General features: G+C 34.7%; 7 protein-coding genes across 7 annotated transcripts; 5 read left to right on the top strand and 2 right to left on the bottom strand.

Annotated features, from left to right (window-relative positions):
* Window positions 1-81: 81 nt before the first annotated feature.
* Window positions 82-2,814, bottom strand: WICANDRAFT_95140 (fungal specific transcription factor domain-containing protein). Its single transcript, XM_019186483.1, has one exon. The coding sequence runs from the start codon at window positions 2,698-2,700 to the stop codon at window positions 127-129; it is 2,574 nt and encodes an 857-aa protein (XP_019037180.1). The 5' UTR covers window positions 2,701-2,814; the 3' UTR covers window positions 82-126.
* Window positions 2,815-3,501: 687 nt separating this feature from the next.
* WICANDRAFT_80137 (NADPH-dependent F420 reductase) lies at window positions 3,502-4,317 on the bottom strand (the record flags this gene model as incomplete). The annotated part of the gene is made up of 1 exon (XM_019185011.1): window positions 3,502-4,317. The coding sequence occupies one exon, from the start codon at window positions 4,315-4,317 to the stop codon at window positions 3,502-3,504; it is 816 nt and encodes a 271-aa protein (XP_019037179.1).
* A 471-nt stretch (window positions 4,318-4,788) lies between these two features.
* On the top strand, window positions 4,789-5,746 carry WICANDRAFT_106386 (uncharacterized protein; the record flags this gene model as incomplete). The annotated part of the gene is made up of 1 exon (XM_019180475.1): window positions 4,789-5,746. Exon 1 carries the CDS (start codon window positions 5,084-5,086, stop codon window positions 5,744-5,746), a length of 663 nt encoding a protein of 220 aa, XP_019037178.1. The 5' UTR covers window positions 4,789-5,083.
* A 325-nt stretch (window positions 5,747-6,071) lies between these two features.
* On the top strand, window positions 6,072-8,878 carry WICANDRAFT_69960 (uncharacterized protein; the record flags this gene model as incomplete). Its single annotated transcript, XM_019184187.1, has 2 exons — window positions 6,072-6,452; window positions 6,506-8,878. Exons 1-2 carry the CDS (start codon window positions 6,348-6,350, stop codon window positions 8,876-8,878), a joined length of 2,478 nt encoding a protein of 825 aa, XP_019037177.1. The 5' UTR covers window positions 6,072-6,347.
* Window positions 8,879-9,070: 192 nt separating this feature from the next.
* WICANDRAFT_106384 (uncharacterized protein) lies at window positions 9,071-11,709 on the top strand (the record flags this gene model as incomplete). Its single annotated transcript, XM_019180474.1, has 2 exons — window positions 9,071-9,142; window positions 9,200-11,709. 2 exons carry the CDS (start codon window positions 9,071-9,073, stop codon window positions 11,705-11,707), a joined length of 2,580 nt encoding a protein of 859 aa, XP_019037176.1.
* Window positions 11,710-12,653: 944 nt separating this feature from the next.
* On the top strand, window positions 12,654-16,131 carry WICANDRAFT_106383 (uncharacterized protein). The gene has a single exon (XM_019180473.1). The coding sequence runs from the start codon at window positions 12,801-12,803 to the stop codon at window positions 16,089-16,091; it is 3,291 nt and encodes a 1,096-aa protein (XP_019037175.1). The 5' UTR covers window positions 12,654-12,800; the 3' UTR covers window positions 16,092-16,131.
* Window positions 16,132-16,461: 330 nt separating this feature from the next.
* WICANDRAFT_85130 (uncharacterized protein) lies at window positions 16,462-19,301 on the top strand (the record flags this gene model as incomplete). Its single annotated transcript, XM_019185842.1, has 3 exons — window positions 16,462-16,626; window positions 16,718-19,118; window positions 19,255-19,301. 3 exons carry the CDS (start codon window positions 16,462-16,464, stop codon window positions 19,299-19,301), a joined length of 2,613 nt encoding a protein of 870 aa, XP_019037174.1.
* Window positions 19,302-19,823: the final 522 nt, after the last annotated feature.

The following is a 19,823-nucleotide window of genomic DNA, read 5'->3' as shown; positions in this document are numbered from 1 at the left end:
TTTCATCTTTTTACATACCCAGATCGCAGCCGGAGTCAGAGTGACCCAAAAGGGGGAGGCGGTAGAGCCACCTGACTCCGATAGAAATGGCAGAACTACATCACGTGACTGAAACAATATATATATTCATCTTTCATGATAAAATGGTATATCTCCAAAGATATCATACGGTGAAGTGTCTCCCATCAATTTATCAAAATCCATCATAGCGTAGTTATCGTCGTGCGCCAACAAGTCTTCATTTCCTGGCAATACATTGGTGGAATTATTCATTTGGTTGTTATTACTGGACATCATTTGGAACCACAACTTGTCAATCTCTAAATTGGTCAAATCTGAATTCTTTATATGGATAGTTGAACTATTTGGTGTAGACCCTGTAGATGATCCACCTCCAGATATACTAGTTGTTGGAGTTGTCATATTTTTTGAAATTAGTGGCTTGTTCTTATTATGACCAGGATTTTTCAATTTGTTCTTCAAAATTGTTTCATAGTGTGGATTCTTGACAATTGAAAGTATCAATTCCAGTTCGTTTATGGACATCTCATTTAATTCATTTCTTGTTGGCATGGCTTTAACATGGTTCACTTCTTTGTTCAAATTAATAGCTTCTCTATTCATTGTACTTTGCTTATCCCAAAGATTATTAAGCTCATTCTTCAAAACACTGTAAATTAGATTTTGTGATTTACTTATTCTCCATGAATGATAGTAAACAGAACTTAACATCAAGAAACAATCACGAAGATCTTTGGCAATAATAAACAGTCTATCTCTTAATTGTTTGATCAATTGGGATTTAGTTTGAGGTGTCTTTGGATAACTATACTTATAATCAAGAGTTCTTGATGTTAATGAAGTGATTAACTGATTAGTTTTCTGTAAAGAAACCAATATGGTTGGGACTAAAATCAATTGTGCACCAAATCCAAAAATAGCATCAAAATAATTAGTTTTACCGTTATTGATTGATGTTAATAACAAACTCAATGGTGTGATTTCCATACAGATCTTTAACATTTTCACCAATATCTCAAAATCATCTGTTCTCAAATAAATATGATAATAAATAACATATAATGCAGTCTTCAACTCAATATAATTCTTAAATTTATGAGTCTTTATAATGCTTCCATATAAGTCAGAATTATCCAAATGTAAAATCCATTCAACAGAGACAAATTTCTCATTAATCAAATTTTCCAATCTGGTAATTTTGGGAAACAAATTCTGTAAAATACACATTTTTTTCAAATTTAATACATCATCCAATATATCTTTAACAACTTGATTAACTTCATCATTCACTGCAAAATTATCAACAACAGCTCTCCATATTCCCATATCCAATATATTATGATTAGCAACATTATCCTCCAATTTAGGTAGCTCTGTATCATAACAATTTGTATTAATCAATATAGGGTTCCCCATAGTTAAACTTTGATAAAGATCCAATGTAACAATTTCATGCCAAACCATTCTCCATAAATTATGTAGTCTGAAATCATTTTTCAATGGTTCACTATGTTTCATATCACGATTCAGACCAATTGAGTTTCCCATTTGCAACAACATTCCTAAAAACACTTCACTATCACCACCATCAGATCCATCACCATCTTCTGGTGCATACTTATGATATAATCTCATAAATAAAGAACATTGTAAGACAGGCAATGCTCCTCTTCTTAATAATCTGAACTGATTGAGACACATTTGGGCAACATTTATAAATTGTAAAGTTATTGGGTTTGCAAGAATGTATTGTTCATCTGGTGTATTGTTCGAAGTTGGAATAACACTTAGAAATGTCAACCTCAATATTATTAATAACATCCCAATATATGCAAAATCAAATCTTTTATTGATCTTAATTTCACGTTTCCCTGAATTTGGATCAATTTTGATTATATCATTGATACGTTCACGTAATTTTTCCTCTGTAACAAATGGTATAAACCCAGCCAAAATAGATTTGAAAAATTTATCAACAAGCATCCACATTAATTTATCTTCTGGCAAAATAGACTGAACTTTTGAGATGGTTTCAGTCTCATAATCAATACTAGTACTAAATGGTTGTGTTTCTTGTCTATTTGTCAATTTTACTTCATCCAACCCTTCATTTTCAATTAACCTTGTCTTGAAAGCTTCATCAACTTTAGATTTTTCGCCTTCACTCTTAACTCCATTTGAATCATCTTCAATGATCAATTGTTTAACTAAATCAGATGTAGTTAAATTTTTATGGCGTAATGGTAATAATTGATTCTTCTCCTTTCGGACTTTCAACAACGAAACTCTTAAGAATGGATCTCTTGTAATTATACTGGCAAATGATAAAGGACCAGAAGCAATCAATCTACCAGCTCTAACGAAAATAGGCTCAGTACTATCATAAAAGGACATTTGAGTAACTTTATTAGCCGATGCATTCATTCCAGAATTGTTTCCCCGTAGGTTTGATTCCAAAAAATCAATCTTTTCACGTAATTTGAACAATTCCTCATTAACATTTGGACTATTAGATGACTCTCTGATAGCTGCACGGTCATTATTGACTGTTGGATTGATTGTTGTTGAGGTTGTCGTTGGAGCATTTATGCTATTCCCGCTATTAACATTCCCTTGACTATTTTGTCTACTCTGCTGAGGCATGGTGATATAGGCCATAGGTATATTAGCCGCATTCATATAGTTGGAACTTGGAGGAATGGTTTCATGATCCCATGATGGTTCTTGGTATTTGCATAAATGACTGGTATTGGTTTTCGAACAGGATTCACATATAGGTCTTTTCTTATCACACTTTGGATTGATTGTTAGTTCAAAATTTTGTAAACGGAAACAAAACGAGGAAACTTACCTTGATCTTCTTCTTTCTGCACTGTGAACAAGATGTCACTAGTCTTTGTCTTTTCTTTGGAGGACCAGAGCTATGATGAAAGGAGAATTGTGACATGTTCTTTCAATCTTTCGAGGCGTATATCACTAAGGGGTCAGCTGATTTTTCTTCAGTGAGTTAAGGGTACAATCTTATATACCAGAACTGTAGTACTTGATCGGCTATTACTGAGTGAAGCAATGCGTTGTACCTTGATAAAGAACAATAAAACGTATGGCTGTTGTTGATTTGTTATTTTCGGGGATGAAGATGTTTTGGATTTGGTCTTCGTTGATAATTCCACATTGGGTAATTTCGGCAAGGACACGTCTTTTATAGTCACTTGGAAATGAATTGTATCGAATTTATTGATGGTTTTATGTTTTTTTGAGTCTAATATTCTGTGTATCTTTTTGAGATAATAGTTCATTACGAACAGTCATGAGTTGGAGCATCGTTGATCCATAAGCTCGGCTACTGGCCACTTATCAAGGCTTTTTTCATCAAAAAATGAAGACTTGATCGATCTGTGAGATACAAACATTAACCAGATATCTAGTTTTGTTCTACATTTAATATAGTATGCAAATCATCGTAAAATTATATCATGCTTAAGCTTTAGATTGTTGTTGTTGAGCGTATTTCTCCATTATGATTTCAATCCAAATCTTTGGGAAATCCTTGATACTACCACCAACTGGGGTTAAAACTTTAGCATCATCAATAAATTTTTGAGCAGCTTCTTTTGAAAGTGGTTCAGCAGGTGTTTCCAAAAAGTATTTCTTTTCAGCTGCTTTTTCTAATCCTTCAGGTGTGACTGGCATATATGGAATACCATAAATTGGTTCACCTGGTTCTGATCTCCAACTATCTTTCAATAAACCATAATCTAAAGCTTGGAAACCGATGTTGTTTAAAATCTTGGTAACAGCAGCTTTAGCATCAGAGTCATCACCAGCAATTGGTAAAGTGGTTTGTTTTGAAACTTCTTTGGTGGCATCAACTAATAAATGGACTGAATCAATGTTGTTGAAAACTTTAACCAATTTGTTTGATTTATCAAGATATTGGCTGACATATTCACATGTAGTTAAAGTATGATCTTCTAAAGATTCGATTTTACCTTCTCTTTGAGCATAATAGTTGGAGGTATCAAGGATAATTTTGTTTTCTAAATTGATTTTTGGCAACAAAGTTGGAACAATAACTAATGGAACTGAAAGAACAACATATTTGATGTTACTGTCTTTAGCAATAGCTTCTGAAGTTGTTGCAGTGGCTAATGGTCCTAATTTATTAACAACATCTTTTAAACTTTCTGGACCTCTACTGTTACTTAAAGCAACCTTGTAACCAGCATCAACAGCTAGTTGAGCGACACCACCACCGATTTGACCGACACCGATGAATCCAATTGTTTCTGACATTATTGTTTTATTAAGAATTATATTATTCTATAATCTGGTCAAGTTGAAGAACTAATTAAATCCAGCAACTTGGTTACCTTTTATATTCTCTGGCTTGAAAGTTGGAAGCATCTGGAATTTATGATGATGGAATCTCTTCGGTAAAAGCCCGTGCTGTTTTTTGCGCCAAAAATAAGCCGAGACACAAGTCAAATTCCAAACCGTTGGCGCGCGTCGCATTTAATTGGCCAGCGTCGGCATTTTCTTTTTGTGAATTTATAAGCAGCTTGAAAATTTTGCATAAGGAAAACGGATTTAATGAAGCTATCGGTGCTCACTGCCACAAATGAGAAGTTGCTGTGAATAATAATTAGCTAATTGGATATGGAGGTGATGAGATATTAACCTAGCTGTTCAGAAGTTACTACTAATGATAGGTATCCATTTAACTGGAATAGATGGTACAAAGTTCAAACCACAATTTTACAAAATATTTCTTGATCAAAGATGATAAACTCTTCAGCTCATCGTACAGTTAAGGCAGGCTATTGTACTATAGTTGGCAACTTTGGTGATGTTTTTTGGATGTTTAGCTGTGCTCTATTTACTAGTTACTGGTTAATAAGCTAATTTGCTTTTTGGCTGTTGTTTTTGGGCCCCTCAACCTTGCCTGATGAAATGAAGAGGTTCCAAAAAAAAAGGACACGACATTAGCAAAGGCCTCTCATGATAGCAGTTTAGTTCACATCATCGATTACTTGTCATATCAATATCAGTTAGACTAAAGATGTCTAGATCAAGCTACAGGTCACGCTCATCATCACCAGAAACCGACGCTGCCAAGGTCAATTCAAATTTGAAACGTTCATATCGAAGTTTTACAGTGACTCGAACAACGTCAAAGAAACAACACCAAATCAGAGCTGCCATCAATAAAATTGTTAAAGAGAAAACTTCATTTGAGTGCAGATCATGTTTTACAAAGAGTATTGTAATAAAAGGACCGAAAGATTATAAAACATTCGTTTATTCTATCAGTTGCAAAACATGCAAGAGACATGTCAACACTACACTAGAAAAATTGAAAGAAAGTACAGACATCCTCAACATATTTCGGAGATCCAATAATTTACAAAACCTATTGAATTCATCATCAGACTCTTCAGAACCAAGTTCTCCACAGAATTCTCGACAAAACAACCCTCAACCATCAAGTCAAAAAAAGATGGAAAAATCTGCTATTAGTGATTTGGCAAAGGATAAAAGTGGCTTACTGCTAAACCAATTTGTCTCTAATCTAAATTTGACGCTCAAACACATTAACAACAATGCATCGGAGAGCATAAGAACTCCAATTACTAATATGATTCAACAGAATCAAATTGAAATTGCAAAGGTACTAAAGGACGCATTAATCAACTCCTTGAAAAACATCTCGAGCCGCCCATAAGAATGCAATTATGTTTTTTCAGCGGTTTTGTATACCATTGTTAACATTCAATACATCTTTCGTTTTTTAACTTGAAAGAGCTGTAAGAGCACCTTTTGATCTATTCAACGAAAGTCCATTAAAAGGCCACCTACTCTTTTAAAGGCAACAAATCCACTATTAGTTTTGAGATCATGTGCAGTTGACAAGCCAGTGGAGGGAGCTGGTTTCAGCTGAACAATTCGATCAATTGAATCAACAATAAGAAATTTTCTACAACAATTCCAAGGTAGAATATATTCTGATTGCTAGGTCGATTTCTTTCAAAGTATTGGATATTGAGAACGAAAGACTTCATGAGCTTTCATTAAAGAAAAAGCTTAACTGAATCAAAGTGCTAAACTTTATGTTCATTTTACCGAACGCTGATGGCAGATCGTTGCCATGGTTTCCACTTATCAAACAGCCCAAAAGGGTCGAGAGGGTACCACCTGGGGAATTTCAAAAATTCGCGAATTCAATTAAACAAACAATAAATCCGCTTTTAAGAGATTAAATGGCTGAATCAAGCTTTTTTTCTGACTCTTTTCAAGTACTTTGATGTTGTGCTAAATTGAACAAAATGTCGAATCCCATACATATGCCTGAATTTGACAGACCTGCACCAGTGACGAAGAGAGCGAGAGTTACAAAGTCTTGTACCATTTGCCGTCAAAAGAAGATAAAGGTGCGTATATTTAGGTGGAAATACATGATTGAAATATTAATGTGAAGTTATAGTGTGATAAAGTTAAACCTACTTGTGGAGCATGTGCAAAGAGAGGACGTTCAGGGGAATGTAAATATGAGGAACCTGATTGGAATATTAATGTCATGAACAATGGTGGGTCAATTAATAATAATAGCTCAACTCACAATGGCGAAACTGTTGATGAACAATTAATATTATTACGGGACAAATTAAAACGGATAGAATCTGTAATAAAGAAGGATAATCTTTATACAACTGAACCAACTTTCATAAATAACACAGTGGAGCCTGAGATAGAGGAGGATGGTGTCATTGATTTTTATAAGCATAATTATGGTAGTCCAAGAATGTTTACTCAAGGTGTGTTATCCTGGGTTACATTGTTGAAAAAAGATGTTTATTTGAGATCTGTTGTTGAATCTTCAAGAAGAAAGAAAATCATCGTTACAAAGAGTGGCCGAAAAGAGGATACAAAAGAAACCGAGTTTATCAAGAAATTCAAAGTTGAACAAGATTTTGATGCGGAAATATCAGACACCACTAGTGGTCAAATTTGCAAATACAAAAACAAAGATATTTTGATGATGATTAAGAGCACACTAGTTGACTCGAAACTTATATGGTTGTTGGTTGAAAAGTTTTTCGATTCTGAGTTGTATCTTGTATTACCATTGTTTGACAAGGCGGAATTTACATCCCAGTTGTATGACATTTTAGGAAGTAAAAGCTCTCAAAGGGTGATTCTAAATATTAGAAAGAAGTTGCAACTAAACACAATTGGTATTTTATTAATTATCATGAGATTGACTTCTTTATCAACATACAATGCATTGAGATCAAATACTGAAAACTTGTCTGAAAATGATTTATACATTTTGAATAACCCAGTGACAAAAGAGTACATGACAGCTGCACATAGATGTTATGATGAAATAAGTCAATTTAGAGAAGCCCATTTGGAGATTTTCCAATTTCAATTACTATCTCGTTATTATGACCAGCTTGCCCCAGAAGATTCTGATTGTAATTCAATGAAAACTTATGAAAATATGGGACCTTTAGTTCACTCTGCTGTTTCATCTGGATTAAATCGTGATCCATCAGTTGCTGACCCTGGTAATGAAAATCCAAATTTGTTGAGAAGATTATGGTTTAAAGTTGTCAATTTGGATTATAACCAATTGATGCATATAGGATGTCCTCCGATGATTAACGTTAGATTTTATGACACATTATACCCTTCCTTGAACCCTTATGATTCCCCAACAGAGTATGCGATTAATCAAGCTATCCATAAAAGAAAAGATATTTATGAGATGTGTCACCCACTGTTAATGCTACTGTTGAATGTTAGAGATCCTCCAAGGTTAAGTACAGTGAAACAACATTTGAGACCTTTGGAAAATCTTGTACAAGCTCATCCAAAAGTTAGTGATATCATGAAGATGCCATCTGATACTGTTTTGCAAAGATTTGAGAAACTCACATCTGTTGCTGGATTAGTTGATACAACTTCTTTGTTATACATGATTTACTATCATATTTATCTCCATTACAATGAAAGGGGAGTCAAAGACAAGTCATTGTACTACTTGTTGGAGATTATCAAGATAATGACTGGTGCTTTCCCACTAATCAACTTTTTGCTCGAAGAAACAGAATATAATTCTGATTACAATTTGAAGAATCATTTTGGTATTCCAATCCTTGTCATTCCAGAAATTGAACTTTTATCTCATAGATCTATTCAAGTAATGTTTTCATTATTGGCAAGAATCAAAGCTATGAAAGTGTTCACCATTGATCTTGATCCAGCAAAGTTGGAATTAGTTGATAATATTGCAGATTCTTTATTAAGATCAGCTTCCTACATATTGAAGGGATTTTTGAATATTGCTGATACTTATTATCACTCTTGGGCCATGAGTAGAATACACTCTTTCATATTGAAAGATATTCTATACAATAAGAGAGGTCCTTACAACCCTGAAAATGCTTCTGATGCAGATAGAGCATTTATCAAAAATTTGAACCTGGTTCGTGATCATGATGAGTTGTTCATGAAGTATTCAATTGATGATTTAAAACAGATTTATGAATCTGTAAAAGAGCTAGAGAGATGTGGGACAGGATCAGAGCGTCCTTCACCAAAAGGCTCAGTTGATATGACATTCAGCTCTGCAGCCAATCAACATGACTCTCTTTGGTTTAACCAGTTCCAGTCTGATACTGGGCTTCTCTATGACAACAAGGGTCACATGGGTGGATCTTCTTCAGCTAGTTCAGGTCCTACAATCAGTGATCCTATATTGGACAGAATGGATGATCCAGTAATAAACAACTTTGACATAATGGATATCGAAAGATTCTTTTTCCATTCTACTAATGAATCAATGTTTTAATTTGTATATAAAGAATAAAAAATCATGAAATATTTACATTGTGTGTAGTTGACCAGGGCTTATAACCATAAGTCCAGGCTCCTCTGTGGCTATTCCGAAGCTGAAGTTTAAACCACAATGCTTTTCCTATTCACAACAAGACGTTGAGGTATAGCACAGTTCAGTCTCTCTTTTCACATAGGAATATCAATAATGAATGGAGCACCAGTTAAAAGACAGCGTCCCAACAAGTCGTGTACTATTTGTCGCGAGAAGAAGACCAAAGTGAGTATTCTCGGTGGTATTGTTATTTCCTTTCATTTACTAATCAGCAACACCTAGTGTGATAGAGAGAAACCGATTTGTGGAACGTGTAAGAAAAGAAATCAGAGTGGACTTTGTCGATATGAAGGACCTGAGTGGACCATAAAAGTTGGTGATCAGAATTTTGTCACTCCTGTGCAATCCTCAGTTAAAAAGCCTCGCGTAAAGAAACACACTCAAGAACAATTACCTTATCAACGACAATTTCAAGTTAACAATGTCAGAATCCCTCAAACAAGAACTGAGAGTGTCAAGTCTGATGATGCAAAATACACAAATAGATTGAGGGTGGAAAGTTTGTTAAGTCCAAGCGCACCCCCATCAACGTATAGCGCCAGTGGTAATTCTGATCGTGCTGCTCATTCTATGGATGGCGATGATGCTGATGGTGACGATATCCTTGATTTTTACAAAGATAATTATGTGGATCCTGGTGTATTTGCAGACGGGACGTTGACTTGGGTCACGTTGTTGAAAAAGGATATCTATAGTCGAGCATTAGTTATCTGTTTTAACAAGAATGCAATCTTGAAGAAAATTAAAAACAGTCAAATGGATGATCATTATTTCACTAATAAGTTCATGGCTGAAGATGATACTGACAGTGCAGTTCCTGAGTGTCCAGCTAAGACTTCAGAAATCGCAGGGAAAAACTTCATTGAATCATTGAGAGATGAATTGAAAGATAATAAACTTACATGGTTATTAATAGAGAAGTTTTTTGAATCAGAATTATACTGCAACTTACCAATATTGGATAAAGAAGACTTCACTGAACAGATATCTAGAATAATACCACCTAGGGACTCAAAATCCGGGGACAATAAGCTGAACATAACTGGGAAGTTTCAACTTGCTGCGTTAGGAATTCTACTTATGGTTATGAGATTTTCATCTTTATCTGTCTATAATGCTGGGAAACCATTACCACAGCCAATATCTCCAAATGATCAATACATTGTGGATCACCCCGTGACAAAAGATGTGGTAACGTTAGCGAAAGCTTGCCTTGAAGAGCTTTCAGTATTGAAACAATCACACCTTGTTATTTTCCAATTGAGTTTACTACTTCAACATTATAATTTTTTTGCCCCTGAGGATTGCGATTGTATCACTGCTTCTACAATCACAAATATGGGCCCTTTATTACATCATGCTATTTCATCAGGTTTGAATAGAGATCCAACAGTATCGAGACCAAAATATCCCAAACCAAATTTACTAAGAAGACTGTGGTATTTGCTGGAGTACATGGATTATTACCAACTGATGCTTGTTGGTTATGCACCTATTATTAATCATTCTTTCCATGACACTCAAATACCAATCTTGGATCACAATGATTCTGCCTTACAATATGTCATTAATGAAGCTTTCCATGATAGAAGAAAGATCCATGAAGTTTGTCGACCATTGCTGATGCTGATATTGAATGTTCGGGAGCCACCAAAGATTAGAGATGTTTTGAATCAAATGAAAGGTTTGGAGGAACACGTTGAAAAAATACCCAAATATGATGAATTGTTAAGAATGCCTTCAGATACTGTTATTCATAGATATAATAAGCTTAGAATTCACAATGGAACGGCAGATTCATGCGCATTGTTATTTATGATTTATTATAATTTCTTTTTGCATTATAATGATAAAAGAAATAGTGAAAAATCATTGTATTATATGTTACAATTGTTGAGGATTTCCAAATATTTATATACATCGGTTCATTTTTTAAGGAAACCTGATGAACAGAATGAAAAGTTCAATTTGAATAAACATTTCGGGATAGGTATTTTGGCATTACCAAAGATTGAGCTTTGCCTTCATAAAATTTCAGAATTTATGATTGCATTATTGGGTAGAATCAAAGTTCACAAGGCGTTACTAGGTCTTAACGTTGATCAACAAAGACTTGAATTACTTGACAAGATTGGAAGATTGACTTTCAAAATTTGTTATTTCATTGTTGATGCTTGCGCAAATATTTCAGATACCTATTATCATGCTTGGTCAATATCAAAGATTCAAAGTTTCATTATTGAAAAAGTTTTCATCAATAGGGAGGGAAGATTGGGTCCTCATTCATTAACTCAAATCGAAGCTCATTATGTTGAAGTTGTTGAAGAGTTAAGATCTCAAGATGATGGATTCTTCCTTTATTCTACTAATGATTTAAAACAGATTCTTAATGCCCTGGAACTGATGGATACTGAATCCTTGGGGCAAACACCAAGTCCAGAAAGATTGCTAACAGATCTAAACAGTTATAAATCAAAGAATGATCAACTTTGGTTTGATCAAATGATGTTTGAGAATAGCTTCAATGTTAATGAAGGAGGAAACAATTCAACAAATTTCAACGGTTTCAGTAATAATAATGGAATTGGGAATAATACACCAGTCACAGCTAATAATGTTCCAATGAATGAATTAGATCTTCAAGAAATTCCTGATCTATGGGATCCATTCAGATCCAATACCATATCAGACCTTGAACAGATGTTTCATTACACGATCAATGATTATTGAACCAATACCATGTTTATTGATGTTACAGTGGCCTTCGTAGTTACTATCAGGATGTTTTCTTTACGGGACTTTTCGGTGTTCTGCTAATTGTAGTTTAAACTTCTTGGTGTATACTCTTGGGCAAACCAGTTCAACGTGAATCTAAATATCCGCAAAATAAGTCTGGCTCCTTAAAATAAATACGAGATACATTCACCATGATGGACATGCCTTTTTCATTTCTGAAAGGTCTGGCAAAGGCTGAAATATTTGAGATGCGATTGAAAAAGAAGGTGTCTAATTTCCACCTGCCGAAGTTTAATTGATCAGGTCAATGGGATGCTTAGAACGGTAAAGTCCAGGCTCATGACGTTGAAGATGCGTACAGTAATAACGAACTTAACATCTTAACATAGTAGAGCTAAGATATTAAGATCAGTCACAGCCTTGAAGGAATACCGAATAGCTTGATTGTTCAGAGCTGCTTATAAAGTTATAGATACCTGGAGTAAACAACTGAAGATCGCGATGAGATTTACACCGGTTAAACCAGTTCACCAACGGAATAGCTCTTATACGAACTGCTTCAGACACTTGAAATGTGTCTTCAGCACCTTCTTTATCACAGGTTGCAACACTCAAGACTTTAAGACCAGAATTTGGGTGTTTTGAACTCATTTAACCGCAAAAGTACTGTATAACTCCGCGTCCAAGCCTGTTGTTGCCTCTTTGAAGCCAATTTTTTTTTTTATTTTATTTTTTTTTTTTGACCTGATTGTTTGGTAGAGTAGAAAACATTTTAATTGTATGACATCAAATACAACGTGAATTAGCTGGTGCGTGTTTGCGTGTGCGTGTCTTATCTTGGTATTTCTGTTGCCTTCTTAGGAAGCTGGACCGTGATTGTTTGTGAAACTCGTGGACCGTGCTATTATTTAAAGATTGGGTACTATCCGGGTTTGTAAAGAGAGCTGAAAACCTAGCTCTGAAGCTTTTGGAGTTGGAAAGGCGCTTACAAATACCATACATTTGGGTCAGCTATCATAATCTATATATAAATACTGAACCAGGTGCTTTGTGACATTTTTACCGTGTATTCAAGAAGTTAAAGAACATGGTTGCAGCATCAAAAGCCAACAGTAACAAAGTGGTGAAGAAGGACAAGAAGACAGCCGCTGCTGCTAATAAGAGAAGAAACAGAGTGCCCATTAGTTGTACAATATGTCGGAGAAGGAAAGTCAAGTGTGATAAGAAAAGACCAGTGTGCACAGCGTGTCACCGAACTGGTGTAGCACATCTTTGTCATTATATTGATCCGCCTTGGGCTCAACCTTTACAAAATTCAGAGATAAATCCACCTCAAGAACCGGAAAGTGAGGTTGAAAGATTGAAAGAAAAGATCAGACAGTTGGAGAGTCAACTCTTCCCAAATGAAGACCATTTACCTTCACCTAATGAAGAGGCTGATGATCATGAAAGTAATTCAAGTCATGAACACAACATATCCACAGATTCACTCCCCAATGAAGCACTTAACCTTGGGAAAAAATTCGATATGTTACATATAAAATCAACAACTACTGTTCATTTGGGTGCTACGTCGTGGTTGGCTATCATGAAAGGTGATCCATATCTACGAGTTTTATGGGCTCATATTTTCAAAATGAGGAAGAAGGTTGAAGAGATGAAGTTTAAAGATAAAATGATTAGACATCAACAGGAGCAAGAACAGGTACGCGAGGGTAAAAAATTATCTACTTCACAAGTTTGTCCAGTATCTGGTAAAGATAATTCTACAGGTGGTCAATGTCCTGTTAGTCATAGTCTTAATTATAATGAATCTGTCACTGAATCAAGTTCTTGTCCAGTTATGAGCACAGCTTCAATATCAATCAGTAAATGCCCAGTGTCTCACGTTAGATCTGAAACCATGACAAGAGAGGTTCGTAAAGCTGAAGACGAGGGAGATGATGAAACAATGGATGAAAATAACACACCAGAGACTGAAACTTCAAGTGATCATAACAACAAATTACATGAAAAAGTTTGTCCATTAATGATTGGTGATACTTCTTTTATGGATGATTTCAATGCTCATAATGCTTCAAGTTGTCCTGTCATCAAAGATAAGAAAACTAAGAAAAGAAGAAGAAGCTCATCTAAAAGTGAGTCCAGTGGGAAAACTGAACCAAAACTTTCAGATAAAGAAGCAGCTTTACAATATGCACAGAACCCTGTAATGATGCTTGAAAAATATTTACCAAAGAAGAAAGTTTTATGGTTACATATCAAAAGATTCTTTGAAGTGTTGTATGTTTATATGCCATATGTTGATGAGCCTTCATTTATTGAAGAGTTGAAATACATTTTTGGTGAAGAAGATGATGAAGATCAGACAATAAAGATCAAGATAAGAAGTGGTGTTGATTTTGCGTTAGTTGGTACTGTATGTATTATTGCTAGATTATCATGGCATACATTACCTATGAATAATTCTGCAAAATTATTGAAAAAATCATCAAATCATTCCAAAAATTACCAAGAAGATCAATCAATTATACAGTTTTTGCAAAAACCTGAGAATGAAATTCCTTTGAAATTAGTTGATTGTGTGAAACAATGTTTTTCGAATTTAAAATTAATGAGAAAATCAAGTTTAAAAATTGTTCAGTGTGCTCTTTATATGAGATTATATTTCATGTATTCCCCTGATGATGGTGAAGGTGCAGATGGTGGTGATTCTCAAATATTTTTGGGAATGATTATTCAAATGGCTATAAGTATTGGACTTCATCGTGATCCTAAAAATTTTGAAAATTTTAGTAATGAAAGACAAAGACATTTATGGAGGAAAATTTGGTTTAAATTAATATCATTGGATGTTACACAAAGTATGAATCTTGGTTGTCCTAGAGCTTTACAAAATCATATTGAGTTTTCTGATACTGAATTACCTGGTGAAGTTGATGATGACGGTTCAAATTTGGAGGAATTTAAAAATGATCTAAGAGAATTAACCATCATTAATAATATCCATACCCAAGCCAAGATTGATGACTTGATTGCAAAGACAATGAAAGTTTTGTTGAATGTTAATAAACCTGCTAGAAGATTTCAAGTTGACCAATTGATTGATCAATTAGAGCAATCGATTAGTGGTTTTGGTGTTATTACAGATAAATATGCTTTACCACAGATTGGCAAGTTATTGGTTAATAGATCGAAGAATGAACCATTGTATGTTTCAGGGGCTAGAGCTATTGAATTTAGATTACATGTTACTGTGAATATGTTGTTATATTTATTGAATTATATTCTTTATGTTCATTTTGAACCTCGTGGATCTCAAGACCAACAGGTTGCTTTGATTGCCAAAAATTATGCTCAAAAGGCTTTGAATTGTGCATTGGAGGGTTATAGAAATTGTACATTGTTTTTCGATTGTGGTGGTGATTATTTTGGTCCTGGTTCTGATATTGTTTTAGCTCCGTTGCTATTATTAGTTGGTCATCGTTCTATGCAGTTTATGGTTTCCTTGATTTTGAGATCAAGATGTGGTCCTTTTATGAAACCTAGTGTTGTTGAAAAAAGTTCATTTCCAATGGTTCCTGATGATTCAAATGATTCTTCTCAAACGGGTAGTAATAATATTGATAATAGAAACTATGATTTGAATAGTGTTGAAATCAAAGATGAAAGTGAACAATATGTATCTGCTTTCAATGTTGATGTTAATTCTGGAGAAGCTTTGGCCACTATTTTACTGAGTCATATGGATAGCTTCCATAAGTTGGCTGAAACTTTGGGCCAAAAATATTCATATAGTTGGAGAATGGGTAAAGCAGTTGGGTTTTTTGTAACTTTGTTGAAAAAACCTGTGAATATCGTTAAGGATTTGGTGAAGACGGAAAATCTTAAGGATGTTGAAGCTGATAAGGGTGTATCAAATGTTTTGAACGCAGTTCCGTTAGTTTTATCAACTGATGAGGAAAAGAAGGCCAAAACCAAACCTCTCACATCGAAACTTGATGAGAAACCGCAAGGTCAAGAATCTCAACCAACACAATCAAATTTCAATCAATCAAACTTGTTCAATCCATTTTTCGAGAATTTAGAAGCTAATTTAATCAATCCAAATTTAGATGATGCAACAATGGTGGACCAATTTAAGAATGATTTACAACAATCAGAGAACTTTTTGAGCTTTAAGGATCCTTCACAATCAATGGGCGAGACTTTTGGGTTTACAGGATTACCAGACTTGGATCTTTTACAAGGTAGTTCATCTTTAGATAATTTCATGACTGGTTTACAAGAAGATAAAGATGGTTTAAATAGTATGGGTGATGGAGCTGGATCAGCTGTTGATTTTAATAACATGATGTCAAGTAGCTGGTTTAGCTGAATTAATTAATTATGAGATATGAAAATGGGAAAATATATGGTTTTATTCAAAATATGATCTGTGGTATGTAACTAGCCCGCCCAAAGCCGACCAAATGCACCTAAAATTTCGCGAAACTTACTGCGCCTACCGAGCTTGAGTTTTTTTTTTTGCTTTGTAACGAAATGTCCGTTATGAATTCTTTAAATCCAGGGTTTCCATCTTTTGTAATCAACCATTTCAAAGGCGAACACCCCCATCAAGAAGAAGCCAATACTGCAAAGACACCATCTTGAAGATACCACATCTCATACAGTATCAATACATCGTCGCGATCAAGAGATTTTATCAGTTGATACGTTAAATCTCAATATCGTCGGTTTTTAACCCAATGGCCGAGCAGCAAAAGTTGAGTCCTGAAGGGCCATCCCCTGAGGATGGAGGTTCTTCAAACAACAACGCAAAAGAGCAGAAAGAGAATGGCGATGGCTTCAAACAGAGAAAGAGAATGAGAGTGCCAACATCATGTTCTGTGTGCCGGAAGAGAAAGATCAAGGTGAGTATTTTGCAATCTGACCATTTTTTGGGCGTTAGAGTTTTCCTGATTTTTTTTTCGTGTTTCGGAGTACTAACATTTATTTTTTTAGTGTGATAAAGGGAAACCAGCATGTAGCAGTTGTGCAAAGAGTAACGTTGGCCATCTGTGCCACTATAAAGAGCCTTCCTGGATCAGCTCTGCTGATATATTGAAGCATGCTAAGCCTGTTGGTTCTGTTAACGCTGGTGGCGCCAGTGCTGGGACTCCAGGTGATTCGGTTTATGGCGCCGATACAGACTCTCCCGCCAGTGCTGACTTACCACCGTCTGTTCAAAACAAGATCGAGAGCTTGAAGGATAAGATCAAGCAGTTGGAGGCGTCCATCGCAGTCACTGAGCTATCCAGATCAACTCCCCCAATGTTCAACAACTCCAACTATGGTCAAATTGCTGCTGGTGCAATCCAACTTCCGCAGCCTCAACCTCAACAACCATTACCGTTCTCCATCCCTCAACCGCCATCCCAACCTCAACAATCTTCACCATTATCAAACAATTATCAGTATGCTAGTCAATCAGCACCACCACCTCCACTCTTCAATCCACAACCATTTGCTCAACCATCTTTCCAACCTTCAACTAGTTCTTTGACCAATGTTCCTCCTATTTCCGAAGGACCAAAGTATGATGATTATCTAAGTAAAAGAGTCAAGTTTTTCGACTATTTACCATTCATTATCAAAAAGCGTCGTTTAGAAAGTCATGGTCCTGCTTCGTTTCTTGCGTCTTTGAGAAAGGATAACTATTTATTGGTCTTGTGGACACATATTTGGAAAAACCTAGAAGAGTTGAAACAACAAAGTGAAGGGAATGGTAAACATGTATGTCCTTTTGATGCACAAGAAGATGATCCATTGAATTCAGATGGTAGTAAATGTTCTTTAAGTTATAAGGAGTTGAAGAAGGAAAAAATGACCCAAAAAGTTTCTAGATTAAATAGTGTTGGATCTTCCATTGAACAAACCATATTGGATGTTTTACCAACTAGAAAAGTTATGATGATTCTTATCTTCAGATTTTTCAAATTTGTTTACCCACTCTTGCCATTTTTGGATGAAGGTTCGTTCCTTTTTGAAATTGATGGTATTATTGGACAACTTGGGTTTAAAGATAACAAGATTGAAAAATTAAACATCCAAAACAAGTATGATTTTGCAATTGTTGGATTGTTACTTCTTGTCTTGAAATTAGCACATTTAAGTATATCTGAAAAAGAATTTGAAGAAAAAGAGGATTTGAAAGACTTGAAAAATTTCCAATTCAACCCAAATTTGATTACAGCTGTTCACTTATGTTTGGACCAATACAAGTACTGGAGAAAACCATTCAGTTTGAGATTGATGCAATTGTTGATTTACATCAAGTTTTACTACAAATTCTGTAACGAAGATGATGACGTGTGTGATGGAAGTGAAAATCAAATCATGTTGGGTTCACTATTCTCAAGTGCATATGCTTTAGGGCTTCATAGAGATCCAGATGAATTGGTCTCACTGGCCAACTCGGTAAAGAAGAAGGCACATGCTCAACTATGGAGAAGAATATGGTACAAGTTGTTGGAAATGGATGCAAATCAATCAATGACCTTAGGTTTACCTTTGCATATCATCGATGATCGTTCTTATGATACAAAACTGCCATTCCTTGATGGCCAAGAAGATGATAATGATCGTTATCTCATCAAGGACTTCAAATTTTGTGAGGAAAAGAGTCAATTATTTAGAGACATTTACCAAGCTATTGGAAATATTAAAAATCCCCCATCAGTTTTAGATTTAATTCACTTGATTAAAAAATCTGAAAATTTTGCACAATTCAAAATTGGATCTTTAAAAGATATATTGAGTGACAAATCACTACCAAATTTTGCTAGAATAAAGAAGATTTGCTATTTGTTTGAAGTTACTTCAGTAACTTTATATTTAAACACCAATTTATTCCGTCATTTTGAAGATCAAAAAAACACCAAACAAGCTTTTAAATATTTGGAGGATGTTTTACAACTTTCATTGAAAATTGTTAATACTGCAATGAATTTGGCATTTAATGAGGAAATTTATGTCGGTAAAGGTTTTGCTTTTTATTTCAGAGCTAATGCTGGTCCTGCCATTTTCAGAGCTTTTTTCAACTTGTCATCGATAGCACTAAGAATTATTCAAGGTAAAGCAATGGTGAAGGAAACCGATATTCAAAGATATGAACTTTTAAAAGAGTTTTTAGATGTGATTTGCTACAACCTTGAAAATTGTTTACAACTACTGACAAAAATGAGTGTTTCTCACTATAACTTTACAAGACTTGTTACTGCTTTTAGAATGATTTATCACAAGATGAAAGATCCAGGTTTTGATTTTGATAAAGCTGCATTTGATTTGTTGAAAAATTTTGCAAGTGATAATAATGTTTTACACAATCATCTACAAAGTTTCACACCAGAACGTATTCCAAAAAGTAATTTCCTTTTGGATTTAATTAATCAAGAAATTTCAAAATTGATTGAAACATCAAACTCAAATCTTGTGTCAGTTTTACAACCTGCAGTTCGTAAAAATGATAGCATCAACAATCAATTAAATCATCCAAGTAGCTTTAATCCAAGTGGTGCTGGTGGTGGCTCATTTTATGATCCAGTGAATGGCTACACCAAAAGAGCTAGTGAATCTGGAGAATCTTCATCATTCAATCTTTCACCATCTGCAATTAATCAAAATAATATATTCAATATTGATAGTGATGATTTGCATAAGCTCTTGAATCCTCCGAATATTATAGATACTCAACGGGTTTCAAGTGGTTATATGCCCAATTCAAATGTTTTATCTAGTGAGGAATATGCTAGTCTGTTCGGTATTTTTGATGAGTATGGACCAAATAATGATTTTGACACAAATAGAGGTAACTAAGGGAAAGGACACGAACATGTATAATAGACTTATAAAAAACATTGCACTTATTGGATTAAGGCCAAGATGTAATTTTCTGGGGTTTGAATCTATCAGATCTGTCAGTTGGAACGGGTTCACTAAGAAGCCTACAAAACAACATGTAGTGATATATTTCCCGTATAATACTATGACTCAAATAACTATGTGGTTTTTTACTATTCATCTATATGATAGCCTTTTCAAACTAAAGTCTGTAGTTTAGACATCCACA

This window comes from Wickerhamomyces anomalus, assembly GCF_001661255.1.
Source record: "Wickerhamomyces anomalus NRRL Y-366-8 unplaced genomic scaffold WICANscaffold_5, whole genome shotgun sequence".
Classification (NCBI taxonomy): Eukaryota; Fungi; Ascomycota; class Saccharomycetes; order Phaffomycetales; family Wickerhamomycetaceae; genus Hansenula; species Hansenula anomala.
The sequence above is the reverse complement of the archived record's forward strand: the minus strand, read 5'-3'. Positions and strand labels throughout refer to the sequence as shown.